An 18,475-nucleotide genomic window follows, 5' to 3' on the forward strand; every position below is an offset into this window, starting at 1 on the left:
AATCATCTGCGACTCTAACCAACTTGCCTCTATACTAGGCCAAGTCAATCTGCTCCACCTTACCTACTCTAGACCAAGGTCTCTCATATGCAACGTCACATCTCAATAATCAATTTGGTTCTCATCAACCAACCCATGCATCATGAGGTCATCCCATGTCTCAGGACACTTTGACCATCTTGTCTTGCTCAAGCATGTCTATCCAAATTGATCCATGTGTTGCTCATCTCATTGGGACGTTCTAAACATCCATCCATCTTAGTTCTCATCGAGACATGAACCTTTCCATGTTCATGCTAAGTCATTTACGGGATCCATAACATAGGATGAGATGTAATGTCGGCACATTCGTGCATCCGACACTGTCCTTGATACTTTGACACATGTATATGTGCTAGGATAGCTCACTTACGCCACAGAGCCCAAAGGTGTTGGAGAGCTAACACCAATTTCAAATCTTTGTGGAGAGACGTCATTTTGCGAGCGACCATATGGCCTTGTAGAGCATCCATTGGATATTCGATTAACACTAAATTTGGTGAGCTTTCATCTTTTATATAGACAAACTTAACTTCAAAGCAGCATACCTAGACTCCGAAATCTCGACTTCTGAGGTTATGGCCCATATGCCTACCCATCCTTCTTCGAGTTTGTCTTCGACACTCGTGTCACCTTATTCTTTCCAATCTTTCTTATGCCTCAGCTTGGCTTTAATGCACACTCTTCTTGGTGTGTTGGATGATGCACCATCTTCATGGTCGCATCATGGTACTTATCTGTCTTGGTCCTTGCCACTTGAGGAACGTCAACTTGTCTATTGACGTGTGAGAAGGTTGTGCACAATCCTCCACTTAAACTAGTCATTGTCCTCGATGACTTTCTCGCATACACAATTGCATCGTCGATTGTGACACCGTGCTGGAGCCAAATTGTAAATGTTAAACACCTAAAAGTATACACCAATGGCTCCAACACGGTGATAAATTATACGACGAACTAGCATGAAATACAATTCCGACGTATGCATGAAAGATATGATAAATGATATGTACGGAACGCTAGCGGAGTTATATTAAATGATAATGAAAATGGATGGAACGAACATGTTCATCACAAATATAAGCGTGGTAGGTTGTAACATTAAAACAGTCCTATGTCAATGGCATTTTGGGGCATGGACTTGGCAATCAATAACAAATGTGAACATGGCAAGTTGTAGCCAATAGATGCGATAAGAAATTTATTAGAGGTAGATGGATATCCAATGTTCTTGGTGCCTAACAATTATTATGTCGTACAAATTATTGCTCATTCCCGTTCTTCTTGAAAGACTTTTAGAATTCAAGATTTTTTGGTCAATATTTCATAGCTTTTTCTTTAAGGTAGCCAGATTGACCTTGTTCTAAGAATTCTTGTTCAAGGGAACGTTTTATGTAACGGTCCAAATTCACGGTTACCAAATATTGTCCTCTTTGGACTTTCCCTTTTCAATTTCCACACTGTTATAAAGATGTTTCGTTCTACCCAATCGATTTGGGATCTCACACTATATATACATAAAATAGTTCTTTTACGACTTTGAAATTACTATGTTTTTTTTATAACGATCCTATTTTTTCTACTAAAATAGAGTCGCTATACATGACATAACTGTTAACGGTGGAAAATATCTTGAGATTTCAAAAGTGTTTAGTGTCTATATATAACCAGAAACTGTCTATTTACAACTCATAAACTAGCATGTTTATCTAAGCTAATAGACGACATTATTCAATGTGAAAGTGTTGAGATTTATGACCTAAAGTGTCATTATTGGGACTAAAAATGTAAAAAAAAAAATCGTCTTCAACCTTCAAATTTGATGTGTTCAGAGCATTGGTTGAGAATCCTTTCCGAACTATTGATCTAGGCTTTTGAATCACCGGACCCATAATCTAGAAAGAATCAAAAGTATAATTTATGGGCTAAAAAATAACCTTTTCCTTGAAATGGAGCGTTTAGGTGTTGGAATACTTCTAAAAATGGTTCGATCTACTTTATGAGATTATTTGAATAAATCTTGGGAAGGAATCTCAAAGAGAAAAATGTTTAGAAGATCCATTTTCAATTAAGTCCAAGAATGGTAAGAAACCGATTGGAAAGATCACAACTTTGATGAAGAAATCGAGTTCGGTAGAACAAGATATGATAATTGGAAGAAATTAGGAAAGATCACAATTTCGGGAAAACGGAGGAAATCTATAAATTCTCAAAAATTGTTTGAAATTCATATGCAAACGTGTTCATAGGAGATTGAACTCGCGTTGTATGACACAAGAAGTTTGAAGCTCATAGCAAGCGGAAAAGTAAACTCGAGACAAATATCGTCCAAAGTAGCCCTTCTAACTTTCTCAAGTAATACTTGTAGAGATCACTAGGACATGCAAACGTACGAGCATATCTTATCTTAGGTAGTTATAATATGCATGATTAAGACTCTGGAGGGACAATTTGGATCACGGTGCCATGGATGGTGTATACAAAAATGCCTCTAAGATTATAACCCGAATATTTGACTATTTGATTTGTGTTTGTTTGCAAACATTTAATATTTTTTTATCTAAGATTATATCGAAAAGTTATGAATTATGGATAAATAAAAGTTTTTAAAAAATTAATTTTTTTTAACCATGGCACCCAACCATAAAATATAGTGTTACTAATCAAACTAACCCGAATTTTTGGGTTGGTTCAAAAACTTCTCTCAACCCAACCCAACTCAACCCGGCCTATGTACGCTTCTAACTCAAACTAAACCCTTACTTACAAAAGAAAAAAATATATATATGAATATTTAGAATTTGCAATCGATATTAGTGATGCAATGTAACTTATAAATATCTGATATTTAAACTTTATGCAGGTTTTAATTATGTAATATGTACGGTGGATAAGTATGTTTTTTTTAAATAATTAAAAAACAAAAACAAACCATCTAATAGTTCAACCTAACTTAACCCGAAAATTGAAAGAGTATAATAAACACGTTATTAAGTTAACACAATCTTAATAATCGAAGGACTAAACTTATATATATTTGCAGATATACCCTCCAAAGTTTTGAATTTACCATTGATGTGGAAAATGTCAAATCCACCCATACTATGTCATAATGGCTGAAGTTATTACATGTTCCAACCTCATATTTAAGAATATATCACCTTCCATTTCTTTTAATTGAAGATGGGTATATATTTATTATATGGTAGGGATTTATGGTTGATTAATTAACTTTGGGGGACCATTTTGCAATTTCTAAAACTTTACTTTTAAGGCAAAAGCTTAAGCTACTCGATAACGAGGGGGCCAGCCTCCGGAGAGGTTTAATGGGCGTCCTAATTTTGGTCATAATTCACCTAAAAAAACGGCCAATTTTTCCCTATGCATGTGCACGTTTAATCACCTAAAAATAATTGGCGTACCAGATATTGTCTTCTTTGGGCTTTCACTCTCGGGCGTAATGTTTTTAAAACACGTCTGTTGGAGAGAGATTTTTACACCCTTATAAAGGGTGTTTCGTTCTCCTCCCCAACCGATGTGGAATCTCGTACTATCGTTATTAACTAGCACCTCGAATTATATCTATAAGAAAGGAAGTGTAGCACGAGTAAGTAGCTTGCTAAACTTAAGAGACTTACCATTGATCTGGGCTTCCTTGTTTCATACCGTGTTCAGGAATCTTAGGGTGTTATGATTCACTCTTTCTTTTCTATGTTTTTATAATTATGCTTTATCATATACTCTATGTGCTCGTAGTTCCAAACTCGCTTCGACCATCTACGAATCGTCTATTCGACTCCCTAATTCCTAAAATAGCATACAGACTAATAGTTAGGCATACTCATGACCCTAATTTAGCACTTGGTGCATCGGTCAATTAGTCCCCCAGGGTTAGTAGACTACATAGTTAGACTCAACGTTGGACTAGCAAACTATCGAGGTATATTGTATACATCCATGCCCCTTTTTTTTAGGGCAGGTTCATTGTAGTCTAGGTGGCGTCCTTTTAATAGTCCCCACATTGTATATTCATCATCTAGGGAAATCACCCTGTATCACTATCAGATAGTAAATCATTATGTAGACCCCTATGAGTCAGGTTGACGTATAAGGATTGGCTAGCAAAACCCCTATTCATCCCCACGTAGCAAAGAAAGTGTTATAAGACAATAAGCATAATTCAAGAGAAACACAATATGTTCGCTAATCAAGGAACCCGAACATTCTCTTACTTCAATCTTAGTCTCCCAAACAGACGCTCATGTGGGCCTAAAATAACACATTGCATGTAACTTAAACTCTAACATCGATCTAGCAAATTCATCCTACTCCACGCTTGTAAGAGTGAAAACTATTCCCACAAACCAACACGAGTCCTTTCAGCATACTTCATGCCCACTCACTTGCATCCTAGAAAAATTCTCAAGAGGTCACCCAACATAAAATTGCTCAAAACAAAGCACATTTAATCGTGAAGTTTCCATAATTGAGCCACCGAAAAGAAAGGTACACCTTGTTGGTATAAGTCACTCCGTTATCTTATCCTCAGGATCGCTCTCATTCAAATATGGCTTTAGTTCATTCATGTATCCCTTTGTTACTCAGTTGTTACATGTCCACCAATTTTCACTTTAGTTCGTCCATTAACCACATCTTATTGGGTTAAAACATGGTTTTACCTAGGCCCCAATTTGACAAGATGCAACAACTTTAACCAAGTTAGGCCAAAGATCTAGAGAAGTATGACAACTTTTGTCTTCTCTTTTGACTTTCATAATTTACTAATTAATAAACCCGTTTGTTGCTTTGATGATAATCATACTAAATGTTATTGTCAAAATCTGGATCGAATAATGAACCTGACCTTCACTTGACAATGATACAAAACTTTTTGAAAGAGAGAACGTGAGTTGCAAAACAAGAAAAACTTACCCATCAATATGATATTTGTCATAAAGGCTTCAATGTTTAAATTAACTAGAAGAAATTTAGTCTAGCGAGGATTTAAGAAATAGAAACAATATTATGTATTAAAAAAACGTTCGCATTCTTCAACTTAAACAATAGTATTTATTATGATCAATTATCGATTTTTGCCGACTAAACTAAATTGAGCTGAACCAAATTAGGATCGTAACTAAAAAGGGAAACTTGGGCGGATTGAGGTCGGGGAGGAAAACACCTCAATCATGCAAACGACTCTCCAAACGAAAACAAACTATCAAATCGAATACAAAATTTGTAATACTTATTCAATTTTAAGGTACAATTTTCAATGAAAATGTGTGATATGAACTAAGATATCAAATCATGCCATGTGAACTTCAAGAAAAATTCTTGAATGATTACAAATTCTGGGCAGAAGATAATTTGAGTTATTGTATTTCATTAATATATTTTAAGATTTTTTTTTTACTTTTAATTACATTTACACAATGGCCATAAACTAGAAAAGTTATAGTTTTTTAAATATCTCAGGAAAGGTAACGGTTTGATATTTTAAACGGTATAAAGTCATACATGTCGTCTTTATAAAAATAGTATTTGTGCGTTTCTTTAGCCAATGACAAATTTCTTTTGCAATTCTACATAGTTTAAGTTGCATGTTTAGAATCATTCAAGCTTGACACGATCGATCTTACTTGTGGAGTGATTCGAATTTGTATTCTTACCTTGAACTATTTGATCAACAAGGTAATCTGAATCTTATCATTTGATATCAATCAAATTCAGATTTCTACCCACCCTCGAAGGCTCGAGGGTGTTTGAAAAAGTAATACACATAAAGTAAAAAGAAGTAGCTATTAACATATTGATTAAGATCATTAATTTCCAACCAACCCAAACTTACCACAATAATCTTTAGTGAGAAAATGAGCATCCATCCATTCCAACCAACTTTCTCTCTCTTTGTTGCTTAGTTTTTATCAGCCAAATGTATATATAAAAATGTGATTTCATATGCGTTCTTCTTGCTCTCTCCGTCGCTCTCCATTGCTTGTTCTTCAGAAATTGATATCAGTTCATAAGCCATAAGGCCTTGCCTTGGCGCTGCTCCATATCCATAACTCATATCTAATGGATTTGTTCAATTCTCGTGGGGTGGCTTACAAGCCTGCCAAAGATGTCGATTTGAGTCCCACCAGCTCTGAATTCTACCTCACAGCCAATGTCAAAGGTTTCTCTTTTCTCTCTCTCTCCTCTCCTTTTTTTTTCTCTCTCTCTTCGGTTGACTTATGGCTGTATTTGATGGAACTCTCATGGGTCTTGGTCCGATCTTTTTTGGATCTTTTTTGTTTCTACCTGTTGTGTGTTTGGTGGGAATTCTAAAGGGTCTCGGCGTCAGATTTTTCGATTTCTACGTTTTGTGTGTTTGGTGGGGAATTCTTACGGATTTCGGTCGGATTTCTCGGTTTCTACATTTTGTGTTTATTGGGAATTCTAATGGGTCTCTATCCGATTTTTTGGTTTATACGTCTTGCGTGTTTGGTGGGAATTCTAATGGGTCTTGGTCTGTTTTCTCGGTTTCTACATTTTGTTTGTTTAGTGGGAATTCTAATGGGTCTCGGTCGGATTTCTAGGTATCTACATTTGGCGTGTTTGTTGGGAATTCTAATGGGTCTCGGTCGGATTCCAGAGTTTCTATGTTTTGTGTGTTTGTTGAGAATTCTACTGGGTCTCGGTTGGATTTTTCGGTTTCTAAGTTTTGTGTGTTTGTTGGGAATTCTAATGGGTCTCGGTCAGATTCTTCAGTTTCTACGTTTTGTGTTTGTTCGAAATTCTAATGGGTCTCGATCGGATTTCTCGGTTTCTCCGTTTTGTGTGTTCAGTGGAATTCTAATGGGTCGGTCAGATTTTTCGGTTTCTACGTTTCCTTATTCTAATTGGAACAACCCATTGTTCCTCTAGATTATTCCGTAGAATTTTAGATGTTATTTTAGTCTCTATACTCTTAAAACGTCTTAATAATAGAAAAATTACTATCGAAAAAAATGGGCCAACCTAAATATTCCTTAATAAACCTTAATAAATTAAAGCCAAGGTTAGTTGGACAATGAAAAGGGCATTACCAGGAGAGGTGTTTTCAGATTTTTAGGAATTTTTCTAATTTTTTGTAAATTTAATGCTTTTAATTCTCTGTCTGAAAAATTACTAAATTCATATGCAACCTTGTCCCTCTCATGCTTGTAACCTAAATTAGATATATATATATAAAAAATGTTATTTATTTTTAATTTCTTTCCTAAATAATTTTAAATAAAAATTTATTAGATTGCTCGACCGAAAACAAATCTGACAATGACCTGAAACAACAGAGCCGTGATTAAAATGAACACGTAAAAAAAATAATATTTAGTCGCTTTTTTTTTTTTTGGGTTATATTCCAATAATATTTTTAAATAATAAATGAGAATTATGATTAATCAATTGTTATAATAATTACTAATATATAGGTTTAGAAAATAATTAATTAAGTAAGAAATGGATCAAATTAATTTTAGAAATTATTTAATTATTTAAAATTTATTTTTAGCTCCTCGAATGGTTGGAATAGTGGTGAAAATATTTGCGTGGGTCCTAGAAATGAGGATTTTGGGGAAATTGCTGTTGTACGTTCTCAAGGCCAATAATCTCATTTACAAGGTACATTTTCTTCTCTCTCTCATATTTAATATATGTATATATGTGCCTAAAATTATGATAAAAATATTATTCAATATTGACGTTGATGTCGGTCTCGAGGGTAATTTTGTAATTTCCTGGTTTTAAACTCGAGCATACACTTATTGCCATCTTAAAAGGTGATGACGGGATCTATTTCCTCAGAATTGTTAGGCAAAAAAAACTTATAATAGGAGTTGAATTCTCTATTTTTAAAATATTATAATTATCTTAAGAATTGAGCTGTAATTGTTAGGCAGAAAGAATCGTGATAGGAGTCGAATTCTCTATTTTAAAAATAATATTGACGTTGATGTCGGCCTAAAGGGTAATTTTGTAATTTGCTGGTTGTTAACTCGAACATACCTAATTAACAATACACTTATTGTCATCTAAGAAGCTGATGGCTCGATTTATTGTCTTAGAACTGTTAGGAAAGAAATTTGTAGTAGGAGTCGAATTCTCTATTTTAAAAATATTATATTGGTTCGATCTATTTTTAAAATATGAGTAAAATCACGTAAGGTTAAAATGGTAATTTAACTTTATATTTATATTATTATTGTTATTATTGGTGAAATTTTGGTCGTTGGTTGGTGACTTGGGTACAAAACCTGACAGCTCTTTTTTAACTTTTGTCTTGTTTTACAATTTTTCTTTTTTTAATTTCTCTGAAAAATATTTATTATTGTATTTTTTTTTATAAAAATAAGATGATTGTTCTTGTTTGCTGTTCAGCTAGTTTGGAAGTGCTTAGTACAGTACAAAATATAATGTCATATTTTATAAATGATTAATTTTTTTAAATAATATATATATATATATATATATATATCAAATTTAAATTTGAAAGATTTAGGGGGATTCAATTTTTTTTTTTAATTTTTGTAATATATTTCAATTATTATAGAAAAAATTAAAATAGGATTTTTTTTTTTTTTTTTTGGAATAAATTGAATGCTGAAGTAAAATTATAATATTTAAAACATTATTTGATAATTTGTCTGCTATGAGAGGTTTTATAAAAAAATGTTTCATTCCCCTTTCCAACCGATATGAGATCTCAGAACCTCACTCCCTTCGGGGCCAGCGTCCTCATTGACACTCGTTCTTTTCTTAAAACGATGTGGGATCTCACAATTCGTTGAGCCCAAATAGTTATTTCGAGAGAATAGTTGAGGTAGGCATAAGCTAACACAACACTTAAAAGATATAAATAACCTAACACTTGGTTTTTCTATTTGGTTAAGGTTACTTTATTCTTGCTTTCAGTTGTGAATATGAACTTTGTATATTTGATGCCATTTTCTATTGTTTACTAACATCAAAGTTATGCAGCTCGTTGGAAATGCGGAGATAGAAGAATCGCCTGTTTTTTTACCCTCGCATCCTGTAGAAGGTATGCTATCTTTCTCATTTTTCATTTTGTTCTTAATTTATCTTGTAACAATCTTGTGAAACTCCACGTCTGTTGGAGAGAGGAACGAAGCATTCCTTACAAGGGTGTGGAAACCTCTTCCTAACAGACGCATTTTAAAAACCGTGAGGCTGACGGTGATACAACGGACCAAAGCAGACATTATCTGCTAGTAATGGGCTTGGGTTGTTCCAAATGGTATGGAGCCATACACTAGGTGGTATGCTAGCGAGGACGCTGACCCCTAATGGGGGTGGATTGTAAGATCCCACATCGGTTGGAGAGGGGAATGAATCATTCCTTATAAGGGTGAAGAAACCTCTCCCTAACAGACGTGTTTTAAAAATCATGAGGCTGATGGTGTAATGGGCCAAAACGGATAATATCTTCTAGTAGTGGGTTTGGACTGTTACAAATGGTATCATAGCCAAACAAACATTGAGTGGTGTACCAGCAAGGACATTGACCTCCAAGGGGGTGGATTGTGAGATACTACTTAGGTTGGAGAAGAGAACAAAACATTCCTTATAAGGGTGTGGAAACCTCTCCCTAACAGACGTATTTTAAAAATCGTGAGGTTGACGGCATAACGGACCAAAGCGGACAATATTTGCTAGCAATGGACTTGGGCTGTTACAAATGGTATCAAATCCAAACACTGAACGATGTGCTAGCGAGGACGCTGGCCCCGAAGGGGGTGGATTGTGAGATCCCATATTGATTGGAGAGAGGAACGAGTGCCAGTGAGGATGTTAAGCCCCCAAAGGGAGTGGATTGTGATATCCCACATCGGTTGGAGAGGGGAACGAAACATTTCTTACAAAGGTGTGAAAACCTCTCCCTAACAGATGCGTTTTAAAAACTGTGAGGCTGACGACGATACATAACGGGCTAAAGCGGACAATATCAACTAGCAATAGGCTCGGTAAATAGCTCAAGAAACACATATCTTTCCTTAATGAAAAATTACTTTGCAGAAAAAGAAAATGAGGAGGTGAAGTACATAGGCGTGGCTCTGTCTGAAACAGAACAAGTTCAAGAGGCAGTTAGTTGTCTGCCTTCATGGTCAGACACAGAAGTGGATTCCTTAAACCCTTCATTTCACAGATGGACAATAATGGACTATTCAACAGCATATCGTTCAAGAAAAATAACTCCTCTAACTGTAAGACAATTTTTAGCTTCTCATGTTTTTCTTGTTCATCATGTTCTCTTCATATGAGCTTTGGATCTTCTTTTGTTTTATAGGTTGCAGAGAGATTCATAGCAGCTGTGAGTGAATCATCCAAACCTCCATTGAACATGTCATTCTTCATTAATTATAATGTCGAAGACATTCTCAAGCAAGCAGCTGAATCAACTAATCGTTATGAGCATGGTACCTATTAGCCTTGGGAGAAAAGTTCATGTGTTCTAGACTATTATCTTGTCATTAGTTTCTTGTTGTTCTTATGAAAAGTTGTTCGAGTTTTTCCTCTCGTTCTTACTCGTTATTCTGATTCGTCCCAGGACAACCCCTTTCAGTTCTAGATGGAGTGCCAATTGCTGTCAAGGATGAAATAGATTGTCTACCATATCCAACAACAGGTAACTTGGCGTTTCTCAGTTTTTCGTGTCGAGTCGTTCTCATGAGTATATTTGTAACGCCCCAGATCCACCGCTAGTAGAAATTGTCTTATTTGGGCTTTCCCTTTCGGGCTTCCCCTCAATCTGTTAGGGGAAGGTTTCCACACCCTTATAAAGGGTGATTTGTTCTCCTCCCCAACCAACGTGGGACATCACAATCCACCTCCCTTCAGGGCCCAGCGTCTTCGTTGGCACTCGTTCCTTTCTCCAATCGATGTGAGACCACCACCAAATCCACTTCACTTTGGGGTCCAGTGTCCTTACTGACACACCGCCTCGTGTCTACCCCCTTTGGGGAACAACGAGAAGGTTGGCACATTGTCTGGTGTCTGGCTCTGATACCATTTGTAACGCCCCAGATCCTCCACTAGCAGATATTGTCCTTTTTGAACTTTCCCTTTCGGGCTTCCTCTCAAGGCTTTAAAATGCGTCTGCTAGGGGAAGGTTTCCACACCCTTATAAAGGATGATTTGTTCTCCTCCCTAACCAACGTGGGACATCACAATATTTTATTTTATTGCTTGATAGCGCCTTGTTCTTGTAGGGGGGACGAGTTGGTTGCACAAACTAAGACCTTGTACCAGTGATGCAAGCTGCATACGATACCTCAGGTTATGTGGAGCTCTAATTGTTGGTAAAACCAATATGCATGAACTTGGTATTGGAACAAGTGGAATAAACCCTCATCATGGGTGAGAAGATCTGATGTTTTCTTGCTTCTTTATGAACTGTCAAATACTATAGTACTACCCCTTGCACATTGTTCATAAAATATAGTGTCTAGACATTACATCATGACATGGTTCCTCATTAAACTCCAAGGTTTGATCTAAGATGGTATATTTTATGAATGGCTCATGTAGGTCGACGAGAAATCCGTATAATACGAGCAGGATATGTGGAGGTTCTTCTAGCGGATCGGCTGCGGTTGTTGCTGCAGGACTATGTCCTGCTGCTTTAGGTGTTGATGGAGGAGGTAATTTTGTTTATGAATAAGGCAGTGCTAGAGGCTTTGATTATGATTAGATTAATAAGAAAGGGATGAAATTATAAGCTTAAAAGGATGAATATGAAGTCAACAAACATGAAATATAGGGATATAAGGTATGATTTAACCTAATAATAATATTACCTTTGATGGACTAGCTTTTCTCATACCACTCTCTAATCTCTCTTTATATTTCCATGTTGATCCTTAGTTTATCTTTTCTTTAAAATTTGATAATAGAAAGAATGTACGTACGAAGAAAGTATCTGTGAGATCCTACATTGGTTTGAGAAAGGAACGAGAAGCATTCCTTACAAGGGTGTGGAAATCTCTCCGTAGCATACGCGTTTTAAAAATTTTGGGGGTAGCCCGGAAGGGAAAGTTCAAAAAGGATACTATCTACTAGTGGTGGGCTTGAGATATTACAAATGGTATTAGAGCCTGACGCTAGGTGGTATACCAGTAAAGATGCTGGACTCCCAAGGGGGTGGATTATGAGATCCCACATCGGTAGAAGAAGGGAACGAAACATTCTTTATAAGGGTGTGAAAATCTCTCCCTAGCATACGCATTTTAAAAACCTTAAGGGAAAGCCCGAAAGGGAAACCCCAAAAAGGATAATATCCGCTAGCGGTTGGTTTGGGCTATTACAAATGGTATTAGAGCCAGACATTGGGTGGTGTGCTAGAAAAGACGCTGGGCCCTCAGGGGAGGTGGATTGAGAGATCCCATGTCGGTTGGAGAGGGGAACGAAGCATTCCTTGTAAGAGTGTGGAAACCTCTCCCTAGCAGATGCATTTTAAAAATCTTGAGAGGAGGCTCGGAAGGGAAGGCCCAAAGAGGATAATATATGCTAGCAGTGGGCCTAAATCGTTAGAAATGGTATTAGAGCCAGACATCGGGCGGTGTGCTAGCAAGGACGCTGGGCCCTTAGGGGAGGTGGATTGTGAGACCCACGTCGATTGGAGAGGGGAACGAAGCATTCCTTATAAGGGTGTGAAAATCTCTCCGTAGCAGACCCATTTTAAAAAACCTTGAGGGGAAGCTCGGAAGGGATAACCCAAAAAGTATAATATCTGCTAGTGGTGGACTTGGGCTATTATAAATGGTATCAGAGCCACACACCAGGCAGTGTGCTAGCAAGAACGTTGGACCTCCAAGAGGGTGGATTGTGAGATCCCACATCGGTTGGAAAGGGATACAAAGAATTCCTTATAAGAATGTGGAAACTTTTACCTAAGAGACGCGTTCTAAAAACTTTAAAGAGAAGCCCAAAAAGGATAATATATTCTCCCTTTTGAAACAAAAAGTATAATTGAGGTCGAACAATCTAATTAACAATGGGTCCTAATTCCATTGAGGATGACATTATTAACTAAAAACAACTAGCTCTTACAGAAATTTATGTGCATCAAGATATTTAATGAAGTTGGTGTCTTCAAGAACCTGTGCAGTATTTTATATATGTAACAACTGAACTCTCTTCATTGGTAATTTTATAAAGGATCTGTGAGAATCCCTGCATCTCTTTGTGGAGTTGTCGGTCTGAAGCCAACATTTGGGCGTGTTCCTCATTCTGGGTGATAACTTATGTCTACATTTATGCCTTTGAAAATTCAATATGATTTGGGCACTCACATTCTGTGTTTTCAGTGTTCTTCCTCTGAATTGGACTGTTGGGATGGTAGGGATACTGGCTGCCACGATTGAGGACGCGTTTATTGTGTAAGTGTTCTTTCTTTTCTTCATGTTCTTGATGCAAATTGAGAGAGTTTTGATGAAATTTTTTTGGATCTTGATGTTCTATTCAGTTATGCAGCCATAAGCAGCAAAATTCCTTCGCATCAGAATGCTATACTGGTAAGTGCTTGTTTGAAGTTTGTTGGAAGTCAGTGGGATCCCATATCGGTTGGGGAGGAGAATGAAACGTTTATAAGGGTGTGGAAACCTCCCCCTAGTATACGTGTTTTAAAAACCTTGAGGGGAAGCCCGGAAGGGAAAGCCCAAAGAGGACAATATTTGCTAGCGGTGGGCTTAGGCTGTTACAAATGGTATCTGAGCCAGACATCGGGCGGTGTGCCAACAAGGACGTTGGACTCCCAAGGGGGTGGATTGTGAGATACCACATCGATTGGAGAGGGGAATGAAGCATTCCTTATTCGGGTGTGGAAATCTCTCTCAAGTAGATGCGTTTTAAAAACCTTGAGGGGACGCCTGGAAGGGAAATCTCAAAGAGGACATGTGAGATCCCACCTTGTCAGAGAGGGGAACGAAGTATTCCTTATAAGGATGTGGAAACCTCTTCCTAGCAAACGTGTTTTAAAACCTTGAGGGGAAGCCTAGAAGGGAAAGTTCAAAGAGGACAATATTTGCTAGTGATGGGCTTGGGCACTTACAAATAGTATCAGAGCCAGACACCGGGCGGTGTGCCAACAAGGACGCTAGGATCTCAAGTGGGTGGATTGTGAGATACCACATCGGTTGGAGACACGAACAAAGCATTCCTTATAAGGGTGTTGAAACCTCTCCCTATCAGACGCGTTTTAAAAACCTTGAGGGGAAGTCCAGAAGGGAAAGCCCAAAGAACATAACATCTACTAGCGGTGCATTTGGGCTGTTACAAATGGTATATAGCTAGACAATGGATGGTGTGCCAGCAAGGACGCTGGCCCCTGATGGATTGTGAGATACCTCATTGGTTGGAGAGGGGAACGAAGCATTCCTTATAAGGGTGTGGAAACCTCTCCCTAGCAGACACGTTTTAAAAACCTTAAGGGAAAATCCAAGGACAATATCTGCTAGCGGTGGGCTTGGACCGTTACAGATACTGTGACTGAAACGATTCAAATGTGTACGACTATCATCCTTACACGATCCTTTGTTTGCATATACATGTTTTCATATGTCTTCTATACATGTCATGATCCTTTGTTTATACCTTTTCCATTCACCTTTATGAGCGTTCAGCCCAAACTTTGTTTCCCATTACTGAACACATCAAGACCAATACCTTCGGTTACAATGGCAAAGTATGGTGAGGTTAGTAATGCAACATTAACTTACACGATGTTCATAATCAATATAGTAATGTTTTCAAATCATCTCATTTCTTCTTACACCACTAATTGAGATAATTAGTGGTTTAACGACTGCAGTGATGATATCAGAATTTGCTGTTCTAATGCCTTGGACAAACTTCAAAAACATCATGGCTGGAAGGTACGAAAACCCGACATACTGTTTTATCGGTCCCTTTTCGATGAAGTAACATAAAGTATGCATGCTGAGGTGATCTTCTTGTTTACTGTAAAGATGGTCGAGGTGACGATTCCCGAGATAGAAGTGATGCGTTTAGCACATTATTCGACAATTGCATCCGAATGCAGCACTGCATTGAGTTCTTATCTCGAAAAGCTGTACGTTAACTTCAGCCTCGATATTTACCTATCATTTAACGTTCGATATATCTCGACTCGACTCAACCTATTGAAACAGGGATTCCTCACAACTAGGATGGGATGCAAGAGTAGCACTTGCTGTTTATGGCTCTTTTGGTAGTAAGGAGTACATAAAAGCTCAGAAGATTAGGTAATTTAGAAACAATATTTTTATCGTCTTCACTAAATCATTTTGTCGAAAGATGGAACGGATAAGAAATCGTGTATGTTTGCCAGATGTTCACGAGCTTTTTGTGTCTTTAATAATTTCGAGAGAAATAAGTGTTTGGATCGCACAACAACACACACACTCGATCTAGATGAACACAAAGAACATGAGAGAGAAAATACAAGGAGGAATATTGGCTAGAGGTTTATATCGACGACTTCAAGTATGTATAGTAGTAAAAGAGAATACAGAGAATCCAAAAAGTATATGCACTCGGTATATATATAGTTCAGTTTATTATAATATAGTTTTACCACATATAACCATCTACTATATATAACTATCTACTATATATAGCCTCTATATACGACCATTTACTATATTTACCATATATAGCTCAAGCAGGAGGCTCCTAACCTGATAAAAGTTGAAATGTTATCGGTTCATTTTATTTGGTATTAAATGGTTACAAATGTTTACAGGAATCGCCAAATGTATTTTCATCGGAAAATACTAGCACATGCTGATGTCATCGTGTCACCGACAACCGGGTACTTTTCAGTGACCTCTTTACGAACTTTTAACTGGATTTATAGTTCATGTTCATTACTGGCTTGAAGAGATGAATGGATCTTAACTAGCAGAGTTAGAGTTAATCTGGACACTATCGAGGCATGAACCATTCCGTGTCCATGCTGAGTCGTTTCTACACACTATGTCAAAGTCCAACCTATGATGCAACCTTCGACCCATGGGAAGGGGCACAATGTCGGCACACTTGTCCCACCCAAGTCTTTGCAATCTCGTTCCCAAAGGAAGACGCCCAAGACACTCATTTTTCAATGCTTATCCAAACCATAACAGACACATTTGTCATGAGTAGCTCACTTAAGTCATGAGGTGGCTCACTTAAGCACGAGACCTAGGAGTAATAAATATCCTATATCATGCCTCCCTATATAGTACATTCTACGCATTATAGGTCTAACACTCATGCACATCAAAACGGTGAGGATTCATATGCCAACGTGGAGCGTCTATCTAGTGTTCAATTGACACCAAATCTGACGAGCTTGCATCTTACACTTACATGCACTCAACTCCGTTGCTTCTCTTCTTGCTTGCGTCTTTGTTTGGCTTTCTTGTACACTCTTCTTGATGTGTTAGATGATGCACCGTCCTCTTCAATTTCATTGTGGCACTTCTCTCTCGACCATTAACATGGTCAGACGAGCGGCACTGTTGTTTGTACGTGGGAGTCATGACCTACTCTTTTCTAACAAGTTGTTATATTCTAATATTTATACTCTATTAACCAGTGTAACTGCTTACCCTATCTTGAATGATGCTCTCAAGACTGGAGAACTTGACTACATTAATGGAGGTACGAGCCTACGTTCGTTCACGCCTGCGCTCGTTCGAACTGTTTTTTAAATTTACAACTTCATGATCCATGTATAGAGTTTTTTCAATTAAGTGCTTCCTATCATGAACTATAAGCAAGTGGAAATGGATAACTTTGTATCATATTTCAGCTGCACTTGTTAGATACTCAATAGCTGGGAACTTCCTTGGATTGCCTGCAGTAACTGTTCCAGTAAGATATCAATGAGTTCATCCTTTGATGTTCTTGTTTGGGGTGTCATAATTTACTGGACTTGTTCTTTGTGAAAACTTTGTGTTTACAGATTGGATATGATAAAACTGGTTTGCCAATTGGCCTCCAGTTCATTGGCAAGCCTTGGTGTGAAGCAACGCTCATTCATATAGCATATGCAATGCAGGTAAGCTTTGGTTTGATAGCAATATTTATAGTTTTGTACACTGTAGATCTGGTTGGAGAGGGGAACGAAACATTCGTTATGAGGGTGTGGAAACCTCTTTCTAGTAAACGCGTTTTAAAACTTTGAGGAGAAGCCCGAAAGGGAAAGGCCAAAGAGGACAATATGTACTAGCGGTGGGCTTGAGCCGTTAGAAATGGTATTAGAGCCAGACATCGGGCGGTGTGCCAGCAAAGACGCTGGTCCCCAAGGGGGTGGATTGTGAGATCCTACATTGGTTGGAGAGGGGAACAAAACATTCCTTATAAGGATGTGGAAACCTCTTTCTAGTATACGTGTTTTAAAACCTTGAGGTGAAGCCCGGAAGGGAAATGCCAAATAAGACAGTATCTGCTAGTGGTGGGCTTGAGCCATTAGAAATGGTATTAGAGCCAGACACTGGGCGGTGTGCCAGCAAAGACTCTGGTCCTCAAGGTGGTGGATTGTGAGATCCTACGTTGGTTTGAGAAGGGAACGAAATATTTCTTATAAGTGTGTTGAAACCTCTTCTTAGTAGACGCGTTTTAAAACCTTGAGGGAAAGCCTGAAAGGAAAATCCCAAAGAGGACAATATCTACTAGCGGTGGACTTGGGCCATTAGAAATGGTATCAGAGCCAGACACTGGACGGTGTGCTAGCAAGGACGTTGGCCCCCAAGGGGGGGTGGATTGTGAGATCCCACATTGGTTGGAGAAGGGAACGAAGCATTCCTTATAAGGGTGTGAAAACCTCTTCCTAGTATACGCATTTTAAAATCTTGAGCGAAACCCGAAAGGAAAAGTCCAAAGAAGACAATATCTGCTAGCAGTGGGCTTGGGCCGTTAAAAATGGTATCAGAGCCAGACATCGGGCAGTGTGCCAACGAGAACGCTGGCCCCCAAGGGGGTGGATTGTGAGATCCCACGTTGGTTGGAGAGGAGAACGAAACATTCTTTATAAGAGCGTGGAAACGTCTTCCTAGAAGACACATTTTAAAACCTTGAGGTGAAGTCCGAAACAGAAAGTCCAAAGAAGACAATATCTGTTAGCGGTGGGTTTGAGCGGTTAGAATATGAGTCTCCTCCCGCTCAACCGCTCAAACTAAGATCCCCCTGTTGTTGATTTTTGGTTTCAGGCTCTCTGTGTTGCTGATTACAAAAAGCCAGAAGTTTTCTACGATCTTCTGACACAAAAATAGCTTGCTGCGACAACTTATATGTTGTGCTGTGATTGGCATATGTTATCCAAAGCTTGTTTCTGTGTGTTCTTGACTACTTATTAGGGTTCATAAACTCGTGAAACTTATAATTTAGTCTCTATTTTCGATTTGGTGGGTGA

General features: G+C 37.9%; 1 protein-coding gene across 2 annotated transcripts; it reads left to right on the forward strand.

Moving 5' to 3' along the window:
- Positions 1 to 5,903: 5,903 nt before the first annotated feature.
- On the forward strand, positions 5,904 to 18,475 carry LOC111432560 (fatty acid amide hydrolase-like). Of its 2 annotated transcripts, XM_023069505.1 has the most exons (20): positions 5,905 to 6,217; positions 7,574 to 7,683; positions 9,040 to 9,100; positions 10,096 to 10,283; positions 10,367 to 10,496; positions 10,628 to 10,705; positions 11,289 to 11,436; positions 11,608 to 11,720; positions 13,237 to 13,312; positions 13,386 to 13,457; positions 13,544 to 13,592; positions 14,700 to 14,771; positions 14,871 to 14,951; positions 15,045 to 15,148; positions 15,228 to 15,320; positions 15,821 to 15,889; positions 16,658 to 16,722; positions 16,874 to 16,935; positions 17,027 to 17,122; positions 18,273 to 18,475. In XM_023069505.1, exons 1-20 carry the CDS (start codon positions 6,118 to 6,120, stop codon positions 18,333 to 18,335), a joined length of 1,830 nt encoding a protein of 609 aa, XP_022925273.1. In that variant the 5' UTR covers positions 5,905 to 6,117; the 3' UTR covers positions 18,336 to 18,475. The 2 variants fall into 2 exon arrangements, with proteins under 2 accessions (XP_022925274.1, XP_022925273.1); XM_023069506.1 differs by lacking the exons at positions 16,658 to 16,722; positions 16,874 to 16,935; positions 17,027 to 17,122; positions 18,273 to 18,475 and adding an exon at positions 15,983 to 16,644 and having other exon boundaries at positions 5,904 to 6,217.

This window comes from Cucurbita moschata, unplaced genomic scaffold (genome assembly GCF_002738365.1).
Source record: "Cucurbita moschata cultivar Rifu unplaced genomic scaffold, Cmos_1.0 Cmo_Scf00038, whole genome shotgun sequence".
Classification (NCBI taxonomy): Eukaryota; Viridiplantae; Streptophyta; class Magnoliopsida; order Cucurbitales; family Cucurbitaceae; genus Cucurbita; species Cucurbita moschata.

Excerpts from the sequence above, each read along its gene's own strand:
- LOC111432560 (XM_023069505.1), top strand. The coding sequence starts at position 6,118 with ATGGATTTGTTCAATTCTCGTGGGGTGGCTTACAAGCCTGCCAAAGAT. Across the intron at positions 13,458-13,543 it reads ATTGAGGACGCGTTTATTGT|TTATGCAGCCATAAGCAGCA; the intron begins GTAAGTGTTCTT and ends TGTTCTATTCAG. Across the intron at positions 15,890-16,657 it reads ATCGTGTCACCGACAACCGG|TGTAACTGCTTACCCTATCT; the intron begins GTACTTTTCAGT and ends TCTATTAACCAG.